This window comes from Rhincodon typus, chromosome 40 (assembly GCF_021869965.1).
Source record: "Rhincodon typus isolate 14 chromosome 40, sRhiTyp1.1, whole genome shotgun sequence".
Taxonomy (NCBI): Eukaryota; Metazoa; Chordata; class Chondrichthyes; order Orectolobiformes; family Rhincodontidae; genus Rhincodon; species Rhincodon typus.
In genome coordinates, this window is record NC_063371.1 from 14618124 (window position 1) to 14635346 (window position 17223).

The following is a 17223-nucleotide window of genomic DNA, read 5'->3' on the forward strand; positions in this document are numbered from 1 at the left end:
TAATTATCTGAGGACGTTCTGATCTGAACATAGCATCTTACCTCAATCTAGATCGTTTTATGAGACAGGAGTGAAATGTTAATGAGATAACAAATGTACCATCAAAGGCCACAAACAGTGTTTTAAATACCTTTCTTGCTTGAATTTAACTGCACTGTTCAACCCCTCCCTGCGAAAATTTGAGTGCACAGGTTTGGGGTTAACCAGGGATCTAAAATTAGAGCAGAGAGGAAGCAAAAACCAGTATCAGCTGCTTGGTCTTTCTGTTTTCATTTTCATCCTTCTCTGCCTCATCTTTTGTCTTGTTGGTTTGTGTTTTGCAGTCTAATGCAGCACGCTATGCTTACATTTCACCCAGTAACACCCTTCCACTCAGTAACTCAGTCCCCACTGAGTCAGCTCCTCATCAGGAGAATAACCCCACCCATCACATTCAACATTGATGTCCTCCAGCACTGCCACACTGTGGCAGCAGTGTGCACTATCTGTAAGATGCACTGCTGGAGCTCACCAGGCCTCCTCTGACAGCTTCTTCCGAACGAGCAATCTCTGCTAACCAGAAACGAAGGGAGTGGGCGATTGAGAACACCACAACTTCCAAATTGCCCTCCGAGTCATTATATCATCATTGCTTCATCTTCCTTGGGTTAATCCTGAACTCCCTCCTTCACAGCTCTGTGCATGTACCTACATCGCATGTAGCACAGTAGTTCATTTCGCTGGCTCACCACCAACTTCTCCAGACGAATTAGGCCATAAATTCCGGCCTCATCCATCACACCTATTTGAAAGCATTTACTAAAAGCTAACAATCCAGCAAGCACTGATTGTCGATCCCATGCTAGGGCCACTGTCTTGTCATTGGGTTTCAGCTGAGAGTTATGCTCAGTTGTGCACGGCATGCTTTTGAAAGAATATCAAGGCCTTGAGGCAGATGCAGAGAAGATCAAGGAACATGATTCCAAGAATGAGAGCCTTGAGTTATGAGAAAATTACAGAAACAGTTCTGAAGAGGAGTCCTGTTGGGACTTGAAACATTAATTATGTTTCTCTTTCCACAGATGCTGCCAGACCTGTTGTGCATCTCAAATATTTTCACATTTTATTTCATATTTTCAACATATGCAGCACTTTGCTTTTATTATGCTGGAAGGTCTGATTCTCAGATTCTTCTGACAGCTGAGAAGGTTAGAAGGATATTTACAACTCCAAAATCATGAGGGGTTTGATCCAATCGATGGGAAGAAACTTTTTTCACTGTCAGGACGGTCAGTAACCATTAAACCCAGCTTTAAGAGCAGAGAGGAAGAGAAGGACAATGTTTACTCCCAGTGAGTTGCGATGATCTGGAATGTACAGCCTGATTGGGTAGATGAAGCTGTTTCTAACTTTCTGAAGGGAATTGGATCAATTTAGGAAGACAATGGGGAGCTGATTAAGATGTTTTATTGCATCAAGGAGTACTGTCTGAATGCAAATTGTTTCTTGTTGATTAATCTGGAAACATAGGAGCAGAAGTAGGCCATTCGACCCCTCATTGTTATCGTGGCTGATCATCGAGCTCAATACCCTAATGCACCACCCACCCCAATCCTGTCCCTTGATCCCTTTAGCCACAGAGCTATATCTCCTTCCTTCTTACAAACATGTCATGTTTCAACCTCAACCACTTTCTTTGGTAGTGAATTCTACAGACTCAAAATTCTCTGGGCGAAGACATTTCTCCTCATCTCAGTCCTAAGTGGTTTACCTCTTATCCTAAAACTGTGATGCCTGGTTCTGGACTCCCCCCACCACCGGGAACATCTTTCCTTCATCTAACCTGCCTAGTCCTGTTAGAATTTTATAGATTTCAATGAGATCCCTTCCTCATTCTTCTAAACTCCAGTGAATACAGACCTAACTGACTCGAATCTCATCATATATCAGTCCTGGCATCCCAGGAATCTATTTGGTAAACCTTCGCTAAACTCCTTCTTTTGCAAGAGCATCTTCCTCAGATAAGGAGACTAAAACTACACACAATATTCCAAGAGTGGCCTCACCAGTGCCCTGTATAATTGCAGAAACTTAGTCAATGACAGGCAGCTGAACCTTCTTCTGTGTTATACCATCCTGTGATTCCAAATCTAATGCAGGAAGACAGTGTGAGAGCTTTTGGAGAACAATTACTGAGGGGAGGCTGGACTGTCAAAGGTGTAGTCTCGTTGCTGTGATGTTAGTTGAGACTTTGTCTGCCTTCCATTGTGAACATAAAAGATATCCATGACTGTGGGACCTCTCCCCAGTGTCTCTGCTGGCATTTATTCCCCACCATCAAAAGAAAACATAAAATCTGGCCATTATCACATTACTGTGAGTGTATGCTTGTTTTAAGAAAGTTGGCTGTCGTATCAAAATAATTCATTGGCTGCAAAGCAGTTAGTGGTGTTCTGAGGTTGAGAAAGGTGCTGTATAAATGTAATTCTTTACATTGTTCTAAGTTGGCCATCGCTGTTTAACAAGAGTCTTGAACAGTTAACAGAACTGCTCATGACAATATCTTAGAGAACTCCTCCACTCTGTGGCTTCTGTGAAGCTTGCTGCCCAAGTACCAGAGTTTGATCTCCAGCAATGTCCCAGAGGCAGCCTGAGCACTTGCCCTGCCTGACAATAAGGTCATGTAACTGAGACTGATTGCAGGTTTGAAAGGAAAACAGAAAATGTTGGAAATGCCCAGCAGGTCAGGCAGCATCTGTAGAGCGAGAGAGTTAACATTTCACATCAATGATATTCTAATAAATGGTCACAGGTCTGAAATGTCAACTCTCTGTGCAAATTCATTGCTTTTGCCCAGAATTAAAATACATGGCCAAGTGGAAGTAACAACTTTATTGGCAGTTAAAGTTCATAAAACACAATGAGCTGAAGCATTTGAGACAGCTGGCTGGTTCACAAGGAAGGTCATCACTGCAATCATCAGTTTATTTCAAACGGTCTGTGACAAGGAGTCTTCAGCTGCTGGTTCCCTTCCCTCTGAGCCTCCCCCTGCTGTACCTGTCCTTTAACAGGCTCACACTGGTACCCAGCTCACAGCTTCAACCAACAGGCTGTCCACACAGAACTGGCAAGACCCAAACTGGGCCAGATGGATTGGATTGAAAGGATGGTGGAAAAATCTGTAAATGAACAATGGGCTACCTTCAAAGAGGGGATGGTGCTGGCACAGTAAAGGTATATTTCCTCAGCAGGGAAAGGGAGGGCAAACAAATCCAGAGCCCCCTCATGACAAAAGAGATGAAAGCTAAGATAAAGAAGAAAAGAGAGTGCTTGCAATGGCGTCTGGTAGAAAATACAATTGGAAACCATGACGAATACAGAAGGTTCAGATGGAGGTGAAGCAGCATACTAAAGAAGCAAACAGGAACTATGGGAAATAAAGCTGGCAACCAACACAAAGGGCAATTCCAAAGTCTTCTCTAGGAGGTCATCCACACTGCCCCTCAGAGCATCCCACCCAGACCCATCCCTATAACTCACCTAATGTACACATCCCTGAACACTACGGACAATTTGGCACAGCCAATCCACCTAACCCGCACATCTTTGGATTGTGGGAGGAAAACAACACATTGCCTCGCATTCACATCGCTGACCTTGTGAGGAATAAAACTAAAATTTCCCATGTCATTGCGTCGTTTTCAACTTACTTCATCTTAGGATCGAAAACGTACAACTTGTAATTCATATCTGTGCCAACATCTTAGCATTTCTCCCAGAATACTGTCTGATGCTTCTAAGTTGTATTGTGTTCTCTTACGTTATTCCTAGCAGGGGATGTGTTTACATTGTGTTTACTGTACAGTACATGTATAGTCCATATCTTGGTTGTTCAGTATGAAACATGGTATGACCCTAAGTTATAGTCCCTATCCCAACTTTATTCCATTGCTTTTCATGGCAGAAGGTGATTTTAACACCTTTACAGTCTCTATTCCCCCATATTTATATTATTCTGATGGGGAAAAATTCCTCAATCGACATAAACCGAATGTATATTGAGGACACCTGTATTTATATAAATATTAAGAGTGGCAGAACGAGGAGTAGGGCTCATTAGGAACCAAAAAGGAGTTTGAAATAACTCAGCAGAGGCCGGTATCCTATCATCAAGTCACCCTTTCTTTGCATGTGGAGAGTCCTTGACGCTGGTCCAGCTTCCTCAGAGCCAGCTCTCAGAGTGAACAGAACCCCTGACCCTCCTGTTTCTGTCTGTCAGCCAGGGCTCCCTGACTGGACCAGGTTAACAGCCCCAGTCGGGGAACTCACACTCTATGAGGCCCATCTGGTTGACCATGTTCCGGTCACTACAGGATTAACACATGGAGGCCAGGGGCACAGCTAACATATCAAATGAATACTTTACACCTGTCTTTACCAAGGATTTAGAAGCTGCATAGGCCATTGTGAGAAAGGAAGAAACTCCTTTATTAAAATGGTGCAAATTGATCAGGGTGGTGAGGAGCGGTTGAATGGACTGTTGGTCCCTAAGTTGACAAGACATTGAATCGAAGGGTATTGAAGGGAGTGAATGTGGAAATTGCAGGGGCATGGACTACTATCTTTCAGATTTCCCTGGGCTTGGGGGAGGAGCTAGAGGACTGAAGATTCGAAGGTATCACAACCTTGTTCAAAAAAAGCTTGTAAGCATAAGAACAGTCAGTTTAACTTCAGTAATTCAATAATTTGGTATCAAATGAGTAGTCACATGGATAAGAGTGGTTGATTAGGAAGAGCCAGCATGGATTTCTAAAGGGGAAATCATGTTAAACTAACTTCTTTGAAGTTTTGCGATTTATGAGGAGGTAATGTAAAGGGTCAATGAGGGTAATGCTGGTGATGTGCTGTAAATAGACTTCCAGAAGCTGTTCAATACAGTGCTATACAGCCAGCTTGTGAAGAAAGTTATAGGTGCAGAAGGCACAGGGACAACATCAATACAAAACTGACTGAGTGACAGGAAACAAAGAATAATAATGAATTAATATGTTTCAGGCTAGAGGAAGCTTTGTTGTGGAGTTCCCCAGGATTCAGTACTGAGACCTCTGTTTTTCCTGATATATATTTATTAATGATGTAGATCTTGGTTTGCAGGGGATATTTTCAAAGTTTGCAGATTACACTAACTGTAGAAGAATTGTAAACTATAAGGAGAACAGTGTGGAACTCCAAAAGGACATTGACAAGTTGGTGGACTGGGTGGCAGATGAGGTTCAATGCAGAGAACTGTGAGGTGGTGCACTTTGATCGGAAGAACATTTCAAGAACAAGACAACATAAAATAGGGGGTACAATTCTAAAAGGGCTGCAGGATTGGAGGGACCTGAGTGTGTATGTACTCAGATCATTGAAAGTGGAGAGAGCAATTAATAAAGCACATGGTGTTTTTGGCCTTATTAATCAAGACATAGAGTACAAGAGCAAGGGGGTGATGTAAAACAAGACACTTGTTAGACCTCAGCTGGAGGTTTGGGTACAGCTGTGGGCGCAACATTATAGGACAGATGTGAACACAATGGAGAAGTTGCAGAAGAGATTTATGAGACTGATTCCAGGGTTGAGAACATTCAGTTATGAGGATAAATTGGAGAGGTTGGGACTGTTCTCTGTTGAGTGAAGAAGGCTAAGAGGAGATCTGGTAAGTTTTCAAAATCAGAAGCGGGCTGGATAGATGGACAGGAAGAAAGAGAGGGCACAGATTTAGCATGATTTGCAAAAGAAGCAAATCTGATGAGAGAAAAAAACTTATCCAAACAATGAGTGGTTTGCATCTGGAATACACTGCCTGGAAATTTGGTGGAGGCAGGTTTCAACTGAGGCATTCAAGAGAGTATTAGATGATTATTTCAATTGGAAACAATGTGCAAGGGTATGGAGAAAAGTCAGGAGAAAGGCACAAAGTTAGGATGCTAATTTGGAGAGGCCAGTACAACCATGAGGCTGAATGGCCTCTTTTCTCTGCTGAAGCACTTCTGTGATTCTGGAAAGGCTCACGTTCTGAGAATCATCTCCCATTTTCATTCGCACTGCCAAAGCAACTGTCATGATTCAGGCAGCTTGCAGGATTTCTGAGTGTCTTTTCCAGCAACAAGCCGTCCCAGCTCACTTCCAACCAGGGTTTCGAACCAGTTTGCCTCCACCCACCTGCCCCTTTGCTTTATTACTTGGTTCCCTTTTTCTCCAAAATTTTTACCAGTACATTGTCATATTCACTTTCCAATGCTCCAGTGCTGTCCTTTTGATGCAATCTCTCTCTTGATTTCTTTTTTGCGAAGGCTTTTGTTGCTGTTTTCGGCACTGCATAATCATCCATGTTTGGGTTGTATGGATACTCATGCCCCTGTGTGTCACAGTCCAAGCCCTGGAGCTTCCATGCATGTCCTTTCACCTCTTCTGGGTTATCATAGATCGAAGGAGTGGCCACCCCTTCAGGCTCATCATAGATGTGGTCCTTGGGCAGGGCCCTGGACGAAGGTGGGTTTGCATTTCCTCGGATGTTGCATTCGTCTATGGTATCGTAAAGAGGGTCCCCACATTCTTCCAGACCTTCAGGGAAAAATGTTGAGAATGTCTTTTCAGGAGCGTTATTGTCCTGTTGGATGGTAGGTATTCCACTCGAAGGTGGGAAGCACAATGTCTTTGCTATAGCATCAAAGGGAATGGCATAATCAGACTCTGGTGCAGGTTGATTCTCTGATTTCTTCCCAGTGTGAGTTTTTGTCACTTTGGCATTCCCACGTGAACTGGACTTCACAACTACATCCCTGACCTCGGAGTAAGTCGACTGGACTTCCAGGAGTTGAGCCATATTCGCTGTGGCTGCAGCTGCCGGGTAACTGTGATGGCCCTTTACTGCCTGTCTCCATGGCATTGTGGAGGATGACTTGGCATCGCAGACTGATTCCAAAGACAGAGACCTCAGGGAAGGAACAGTGGCATTGGATAAGTCAGCTTTCACCTTGGTTGAGTTCTGTCCTTGTTCTTCATCCAAGTCTCGTTGCCATGCCTCCTCTTCAAGCCCATGAGTAGGGATTGGGAGGGGCCTGGAACTTAGAACAGTTTCATTCTCCAGACTGCGAGGCAACTGATAATCCGACTCATTCCTTTGCTTCTGTTGTTGGATAGCGGATGAAATGATGTGGAAAATGTCATTCCCCTGTCTGGTATCGAACTCAAAATTTCCTTCTCCGGACATGCATCGTCTTCCAGCCTCAAAGGAAAATGTTACCTCGAAACACAACAGGCAAACAACATTTTTAATGAAATTTAATCATGTACACTAGCGTAGTGGTTAACTTGCTGGGCTAAGTAATCTCGAGGTCATGGACTAATCATCCATGGAAATTATTTCAACTACTGCCATAGTAACTAGAAATTTAAACTCAATTAGTTAACAAATGCGGAATTAAAAATATAGCTTCACTCATGACGACAAAATAACTCTCAAATGGTCCGAAAGAAAAAACTGACTTGTTCACAAATTCCCTTTAGGAAGGACAAACTGTCATCCTCGCTCTGTTTGTCCTCTGTGTTACTCCAGATTTACCTCATTGTGGTAGATTCCTCACTGGCCTCTGAAATGGCCAAACAAGACCCATTGTTGTATTTATGAGGGCAGCTCACCACCACCTCAAGGACAAGAAACAGTGTGCTTCCCAGCAACACTCATACTCTGTGAATTAATAAATGCACAATGATTGCTGTTACATTCTAGGAATCCTGACAATTTCCAGGCTGAATCAATGATTATTCTACCATTGTCATGTCTCCATTTGATTCCAATTTCCCTAGATTTATTTTCTTTGTTCAAAGCATATGAATGGCAAAGTCAACATTTGTTGCCCATCCATAATTTCCCATGAGCATGGTGTGGTTAACTGCCACCTTGAACTGCTGCGGTCTATGTGGACTGGATACACCCTCAGTCGTCTTTGGAAGGGAGTTAGAGTTACAGAGTCATTGAAGTGTACAACACAGAAAAAGGCCCTTTGGTTCACTGAGCCTGCGCCAGTCATAAACAACCACCCAACTGTTCTAATTCCGTTTTCCAGTACTGAACCCATCATCTTGTGTACCTTGGCACTGCAGGTAAACATCTAAATACTTCTTCAATGTTGCAAGTGCTTCTGCCTCTCCCACCCTTTCAGGCAGTGTGTTCTAAATTCCCACCACTTTCTGGGTGAAAATGTTTCCTCTAAACTTCCTGTCCCTTACCTTAAATCTATGCCCCTGGTCACTATCCCTCTACCAAAGAGAAAGAGGTCTTCCTGTCTGCCTTGTCTATGCCCCTCTTAATTTTATACATCTCAATCATGTCCTCCCTTAATCTCCTCTGTTCTGTTCCAAGGAAAACAATTCTGATCTATCCAATCTCTCTTCATAACTGAAACTCTCCAGGCCAGGCAACATCCTGGAAAATCTCCTCTGCACTCTCTTCCAGTGCTATCACATCTCTCCTATCATGTGGATTCCAGAACTGAACACAATACTCTAGCTGCAGTCTCACCAATTTTTTTTAATATACAGTTCCAGCATCATCTCCCTGTTCTTAAACCCTTTACCTTAGCTCATAAAGGCAAATACCCAAATGCCTTCCTAACAACATTATCCATCTGTCCCGCTACCTTAAGGGACCAGTGGACATACACACCAAGGTCCCTCTGATCCTCAGTGCTTCCCAGGGTCTTACTGTTCATCATGTATTTAAAAGGATTTTAACCTGCAGTGACAGTATAGTTGCAAGTTAGGCTGGTGTGTGGCTTGGAAGGGATCTCGAAATAACTTGTACTTTTCATCCAACTGACTCTTTCCTCAGTAAAATTGATTATACTGTATTGGTTGGTCTTGTTAAGGGAAAAGGCTGGCTAACAGCGCACCAATTTGCATTTGTATAGCACCTTTATCATGCTTCAAAGTTTGGTAACTTACAACAGGAATCCCTCCAAAAACTCAATGCAACTCACATGTACCCAAAAAAAATCATAAGATTCAGAGAGATTTTTTTGGATGATACATGATACCGAGGACAGACCTGCCAAACCAGTGGATGTAAAACAAAATCCCACAGCACTCTTTTGAACAAGAGCAGAAAAATAATCCCTCATGTCCTGAGCTACATTTTCTCAAAACCAAAAACAGTTAAAATAAATGACCTGGTCATTTCTAATTGTGTGTGGGAACCTTGCTGTCTGTCAATTGGATATTGTGTTTTTCTTACATTACAACAGCCTTTCATTGGTTGTGAAGCACTTAGTATATCCTGAGGCTGTGCAAGATACTACGGAAATGCAAGTCTTTTCATTAAAACTCTACATTGAAAGCCATTGATAAAATCTTAACCTGCTCATGGATTCTGAGTTTTTCCTGTGTGCTTTCCTCATGTTGGCTCGTTCGATGCTTACTCAGGGCAGAAATTGTTTTATGACATATGTTAGGTTCATGTTTTAATCACTTTGCAAGTCCGAGGTTTTTTGACTGTGAGAAAGCAAGAGTGAAAGAACAAGTCCCAGAGGACAAACAGCTAAAGAGAGCTGAGGGAGGGACAGTACAACTGTCCCTCCCTTGAATCCAGGTGGTCTAGCTTCCGGTCCTACCTTCCCTGCAGGTATATCTTTACCTGTCTGAACAGGTTGATGAAAGTAAGTATATTAGGGTTGTCCAGTTGATATTGTTTTTGGATACCAAAAGCTGGACAGTTATTTGTTCATGTCTGTTAATTGTATCGTTAAGACACACAGGTAAGGGGTCAAAATCCTGGAACTCCCTCCCTAAAGCCAAAGTGGGTGAATCTGCACCACATGGACTTCAGCATCACACAAAGACAACTCACCACCACCTTGTCCTGGGCAATTTGTGTAAATCTAGCCAGCAACACCCACATCCTCTTCATGAAGAAATAAGATAAAAATGAAAAGAGGTTATGCCTGGCTGACAGATGGACAGGGTCATGATGGAAGTTAATAAAACAGCCTCTCCCAATGTGGTATCAAACTGAACTGTCACTGAGCAGTGCTGCAGCAATGATAGATGTAGAAATGCTCCTGGAGAAAAGGACAACAATGACACTTACAGTCACATACTGGTAATGCTGTTGGATAAATGCCAAGTGAAGATTCCACCCTGACTGCTGGGGAAGTTACATTCAACTAGTTAAAAACATAGGGAATAAAAAGCTTGCGTCACAAATGAGGGTTATAAAACTACCAGATTGTTGCTGGTACATTTGGATGTCTTTCAGGGAAGGAAATCTGTTGCCCTTATCCGGTCTATTTGATTTCTGATTTAAGACCCACAGTAACATGGTTGACTCTTTCTACCTTCTGCAGGAGACCAACAAGGCACTCAGTTATGGCAAGCTGCTAGACAAAGATTATACCCCATGGACTGCAGGTGTTTAAGAACGCAACTCACCACCACCATCTCAAGGGAAATTGGAAAGGGGCAACATGGGCAGGGACGGGTTGCCAACGACGTTGATATCCCACGAAAAAAAATTAAAATACTTTCAAATATCAAAGTAAGCAGCAGCAGACACACTGTCTCTATCAGGAAGCTGCACCCACCAGGGAACAATGAATTAATGTCTAGCAAATGCATGAATATTTTGGGATAATTGTTTTGTTTGCACAATGTCAAATGAGCATTGAAGAATGAGTTAGAATCTGTAATTCAACCAGGAGCTCAGCTGGCATTTATAAAACTCTCAATCTTCTAACATAATTAAAACTGCTCAATTGAATTACAGCCTCGTAATTCAAGTCATGAATTTGTTATTCTGGAGATCAGCTGATTAAGATCTGGGACTGTTGCAATGCTGCTGTATGATGAATTCCAGATCTGTGACTACACCACAGCAAATGAAAACAAGTTCAAGTGTTTACCTTGTCTCGTCCAAAGCGCCTCAAAAACTTGTATGGCCAGGAGTAGTGAACATCTCCACTTTTAAGATCCTTGAGCTCCAATCCATCTTTCTCCACAGTGAGAAGGAACATTCCTTGGAGGCAACATCTGTCTGCAGCTTCTGTCTTCCTCACTGTGACCCTGAAGTCTTTAACTGTAACATAAAGAAATGTAAATCATTTAAGATGGAGACCTGGAAAAACGGAATGCTATTTTGTTCACGCGACAGTGTTCCAGGATGGTGGGTAAAACACATTTACTGTCCTGCCGATGTAGCTATTCAGAGGTGTGACTGTGCTATCAAGTCTAAGATCAGCCACCAGAACTAAAATCAGACTAATCGGTCAGTCACTTCTGGCTTAATATTCAAATCTTGTTGCACCTGTGATTCTATGACCTAATCCAGGCTGAAATTCTCATCGCAGTGCAGAGGAAATGCTGTTATGTCTGTTATAATAACTTTCTGTGCCTCAGTTGAGAGGTTACAGTGAGATAACCCAGTCAGTCAGCCCAGTCAATTAGGCAAAAACATACCACAGTCATCATGTTAACGAAGAGCAAGGGGCCAGCCCCAGTGCATATTGTCCCTCCAGAAACACTTAAACAGCAATGGAACAAATGGCTCATTTTGAGGGAGTTTGATGTGCATAAATTGATTGCCATGTTTTCCATCTCATAACAGTAGGTACAGTTTAAATGTACTTCACCTTCTGGAAAGAATCTGGGCTGTTCAGAGGTTGTGAAAGGTGCTATAAAAGCGCAACTTCTCTTTTTTAATTCAAAGTACATGCATGCATCTTGAGTGATGTAGATGTAACAATGTCTATTTTTCTTTTATGAGAAGCCACTTGTAATGAAGTCACTAAAAACTAAAACATTTCACAGCAAGGGTATTGTCATGGAGGATCTTTCACAGGTTCTTGTACCAGAAATAAATTCCCTGAAATGAAATCAGTTAAGATGAAATATCATCAGTTGAAATGAACCTGAAATAACTAAAGGGTAAACTTTTGAAATAAAAACAGAAAGTGTAAGAAATGCTCAGCAATTTTGGCAATTTTTGAGACAATGAAACAGTGTTAATGTTTTGGCTCAGTGACCCTTCATCTGAAGGTTGAAATTTTTTCTTTCAGTATAGAATTTATTGCCACTTCTCCAGGAATGCATACCTGGAAGAGGTTCTGCTTTTCACTCCAACAGGATTTCTGTTTGTCTCTTTTACCTTGTTCACCTTCATCGTTTTCTCATTTCACGTTTTGTGTTTGCTTAGAGGTCTGCTCATCCAAGGTCATGGACATGAATTCTGTTTCTCTGTCCAGAAGTGCTGCCAGAAAGGCCAAGCATTTCCAGTATTTTCTTGTTTTAATGCAGATTCCCAGTCACTGCAGTGCATTCAGCTTTTGCAATAAACTGCTGACCCAGGTTCACAGTCTGTATGGAGATTCAGTGAGTGAAATGCATGTTCCAAGGTAAGTTTCTTGGGCAGTCCAGTGAGGGAGTGCAGTGCTCATGGGGCTGATAATGGGAAAACCAAAGACAAACATGACCATGAAAATTAAATGGAAATGTGAAATTGTTGGTCCCAGGCTGAAATGAAATGTGTTAAAATAAAAAGACAAAATAAAATCCCCTCTCATTGTTGTAAACTCTGCTCCTTGTGGTCACAACTCTTATTGGGGGCGTGGAATTACTGAATCTCAAGTGAAGTGGTAATGTGGTGACTTTATTAAAAGCTGCAGGAGGAACATGTTTTCAAAATTTGTCACAAAATGTGAATGTCAATGTTTGTTGCCGACCCCTAACTGCCCTTGAACTAAAGGCCTGAGAGCATTTCATAGACGAGTGAAGAGTCAACCACATGACTGTGGCCTGAGTCACAGTAAGGCCAGACCAGTTCATGTTAGCAGACATCCAAATGGTAACATGTTGGCTATCTTTCCTTTTGCAGTGGGAAATGTACATATCTTGTCTTGCCTGCACTTTATTTTACTGTCTGACAGTTGGTTTGCGGTCGATTCTTGGCTCCTGTCTGACTTTTAACAATGCAGAACACAGTAATTACAATTCAGACAGCAAAAAACAGAAAGAAGCTGAATAAATCTTCCAACACTTTGAAGATAGAAATTCAACACGTTTTTCTCAATGTGTGACTATGTTCTACGAGCAAACTGAGACATAGTTATAATTGTCCATTTTCCATTCACGAACATCGATCATAACTTGCTGTAACCTCAACTTGTGTTGGTTGTGAAAATGAACTGTGCTGAGAGTGTATATAGCTGTGGGCTTGTTACCAGATCATCAGCTTAAATGTTCACAAGCTGTAGCTCCAACTCCAATGTTTGTTCTCCTTAGTCCTTCAGCATGTTGTTGCCTCCCAAAGCCGTGCTCATCCTGCCCTCAAATCAGGTTTCTGTCCTTCTAACAGCATTAAAATGCATTTCCACAAATGCACAGCATTTCCAACTTGTCTGCAGCCTTTCCCATGGTTGATCAAATCATCTACTTCAAACACCTCTCCACTATCTTCCACTGGATGGGACTGCTCTTACTCGGTATCATCTATTTCCTGGAGTTCTTTGAAGAAGTAGTGTACTGTGGAGAAAAGGAAATTGGTAGATGTACTTTACTAGCATGTCCAGAAGGCATTTCTTGAGACAGGGAAGGCCATTCTAAAGTCATGGGATTGGGACTCAATAGAATCCTAGACTTCATGTGAGTGGGAATTGCAGCTCATTCAGAGAATGATATGAGACAGTAGGGCTAATATTTGGTGTTGAGTATGGCAATAAGCGGCAAACTGTGCTCCAAATGACCTGACAGTGCATGGTGTTGCCACCAGGCAAGGACAAATTCAAAATCATGAGCAGGCTTGACAGACGAGATGGGTAGAAACTGTTCCCAGCAGTGGACAATCCAGAACAGGAAGTCACAGATTAAAGATCATTACCGAAAGAAGCAAGGCTGACCTAAGGAAAACCTTTATGGTGCAGCAAGTGATTAAGATCTGAAATACATTACCTAAGGTCCAGTCAAGGCATCTAAAAAGGCGTTGGATTATTACCTGACAATGAAGAATGTGCTGGGCTATGGGGAGAAGGCAGGGGGACAGGACTGGGTAAAATACTCTTTCAGAGAGCCAGAACAGGCACAAAAGGTTGAATGGCCTGTTTTTTTGTGATGTCACCTTTTTGTGATTCTTTTCCTGTTACTGGAATGTTGATTATTGCTGTGTCTATTAACCATTTCTGAAACTGGCTTTCCCTATGTTGCAGACTGCAGTGATAGGTCAGACACACAGTGATCTACGGTTTCAATTCCCATGTTATCCAACCTCATTTGTAATGATTTCTGTCAGTTCATGTGTGGTGAAGGTTCACAATACACTATTATTATTTGATAGTTTGGGCTCTGACCTGGGGGAATGATGTACAGCATTATGGGTCATTTGTGTTATTAAATGTGTTAAAAAGTGGGAGCTCGTGATTTTCAGTTTCATTTTAGATTTGTTCTCAGCGGCACCAGGGTTTCTGGAGACTTTGTTCATGTGCATTTCAACATGTATTTAAAACATTAAAACATAGTGCATCAGTAAATAGGGTAGATAAGAAAGAAAACACTGTTGTGAAGTCAAAAGATCCCTAGTACAAAGTCAGAATCATTCTGAAGCAATCAGGCAGTATGCAGATACATTCAGAGGGAATAAAGCTGAAACAGTAGAAATGCTGTTATTTTAACACTCCCCAAAGCAGTCAAGGCAGAATATAAAAAAGCCTTGAGTGTCTTTGCAGAAAGCCAGAAACAAAAGATTGTTAAAGACATAAGTTTGATGAATCCATGTTAAATAAGTGAGTAGCATAAGAAGTTTGTTTGAGAGTTGCAGGAGGAGACATTAATTAAAAAGAAATTATCAAGTGAGTGTAACTCACCAGAAAAAAAGACGAAAACAGGCATGCCAACTGAATGAGGAGCTTTAAAGTGGAGACAAGGGTGATCCTTCACTGAAATCTGAATATCCGCAAGGTTGGTAAAAAGGGTAATAGGGCTGAATCTTAATTTCTGATACTTATTTGTCTGTGTTTGTTTCAGATAGTTTGGATACCTTGTCTTTTTCATTTTGGATCATAAATATTGTTTCGTTAAAACTAGATTGTTGGCCTCTTGTGAAAATGTTTATGACTGACAACCATAGTAACCAAAAAGAAAAATAAAGTTTATGGTTTATCAATTCAGGTCTCACTCTAAGATCTGAGTATAAGCATCAGCTGAGATAAAATCGCATGTCAGATACATGGCTACATAAAATGAGAGTCAATATAAATGAGATCTTTCATGGTGGGTTGGGGATCTGGAATGTGTTCTCTGTTCTCCAGATATAACTTAGGATCAAGGGCTGTCTCTGATGTACATTCCTCACTAAACTCAAATTTGCCTTGTTTTACTCAGCCTTTAACTTGACAACAATGGAGATTTCTGTCACTGGATTTTTGTTTGGATTGTGTAGTCATCTGAAAGTTAAATGTTCTGCTGATCCGTGCAGCAGAATAACACAACTGTCATTCAGAATTATCATTGCATGGAGTAGGGCAGGTTAAAATGATCTGCAGTGGTAATTTGAAGTGATTGATTTTCAAACAAAGTGACATCAGGATGTGGTTCAGAGGGAACCACATGATGTTAGATTGGAGTCACATGAGGATCAATTTGGATTGGGGCAACAGGTTACTTTCCCTGAAGGGTATTGGTGAATCAGTTGGGTTTTCAAACAATCTGGCTGCTTTCATTGTCTTTTTATGACAATGCCCTAATCACAGGGTGATTGAAGATGGCTGCCAAGGGTCCATTCAGCATACTGCTCATCATCCTGGACTGTCCCTCTGAAGATGAATTGACCAAACTGGTGATCAGAAAATGCTGTTGACGACTCTCCCACATTCCATCTTGACCATTTTGTCCTATTTCCCTCATATGGAGGCTTGAATGGCCAGTTCCTCACAATGGTTGATCGATAAATCCTCCATCAGAAACCATAATTTGTTGTTTAAAGCAACGCAGGCAATCAGTAAGTTAATGGTGGGCTAGTGTGAGTAGCCCCAGAAAGCACCACCTCAGAAAGCATTGCAGTACAGAATGTCAGACTGGAAGATGAATCCACAGGATGTGGACCATGGCACCATTCCACAAGATCTGGGTTAGGACTGGCTGTTTAACCAATATGTACCATGTCAGACTCAGTTCATGCCTCCTTTTCCAAACTGCTGGCTGGGAAGAAAGGGGGCTGGACGTGGCTCTGAGACAGAGTGGAAAGGACAGCTGAAGTGTTGGCAAGGTGATTGTAACCACTACTGTAATGAATGAACTTGCACATGCATTAATGAATGCTGGAGCAGGCCCAAGAGGCTGATTGGCTTATTCCTTCCATTATTTCTTTTGGCCTCATTTTACACAAAGCAGGATCCCACAAACATCAACTTCATAAGAAACATTGGTTTCTTGATGGTGTCTTAGAGATGCAACTTTGACACAGGGTCCATGCTGCAGTACATTGTCAAGAGGCAAGTGTGGCAAGGGAGAGAGACAGAAAGACAGTGAGGGAGAGAGAGGAACTTCCATGACTGGCTGAAGTTTTCTGAAGATCCATGTTCTGAAGAAGGGTCCAGACCCGAAACATCAGCTTTCCTGCTCCTCTGATGCTGCTTGGCCTGCTGTGTTCATCCAGCTCTGCACCTTGTTATGTCAGATTCTCCAGCATCTGCAGTTCCTACTATCTCTCTTCCATGACTGGCTGGTTTTTTTTAACTATCTGAATACCCAGCAAGTGGAGATCTTGTTTGGAAATCGCCCCACAAGGAGGGAAATTAATGGACTATTGCAGATTAGTGTTCCCATAGTGCCGTTTCCTATCTTAGAATGTTCCAAAGCACTTTCTTGCCAATGTTGTGTTTTGAAGCACTGCTGCAGTGACTGAAACATAGCTGCCAGTTTATTGATAACAACACAATGATGACTGCACTATCTGCTTCCATGAAGTTGGTTTAGGGATAAACGTTAGCCAGGACACTGGGGGCAGAATTCCCCTACTGTGAATGGCTGATCTGGCTTCCTTCTTTATTGAAAAACAAATGTCTTTTTTGCTCAAGATTCATGCCGCTCAAATGTTCTAATTGTATTTGAGATAGTAGGAACTGCAGATGCTGGAGAATCCGAGACAACAAGGTGCAGGGCTGGATGAACACAGCAGGCCAAGCAGCATCATAGGAGCAGAGAGGCTGACGTTTCGGGCCT

At 42.1% G+C, this 17223-nt stretch overlaps 1 protein-coding gene across 2 annotated transcripts in view; it reads right to left on the reverse strand.

The window, feature by feature from the left end:
* Positions 1 to 2856: 2856 nt before the first annotated feature.
* Positions 2857 to 17223, reverse strand: part of LOC109932872 (docking protein 2-like) — a 43560-nt gene continuing 29193 nt past the window's right edge. For both annotated transcript variants that reach the window (XM_048618775.1, XM_048618774.1), the window contains 2 exons: positions 10920 to 11092; positions 2857 to 7267 (listed from right to left, as the gene is read on the reverse strand). In XM_048618775.1, the coding sequence (XP_048474732.1) occupies positions 6200 to 7267; positions 10920 to 11092 (1241 nt within the window). In that variant the 3' untranslated portion in view covers positions 2857 to 6199. The remainder of the gene's footprint in view (positions 7268 to 10919; positions 11093 to 17223) is intronic.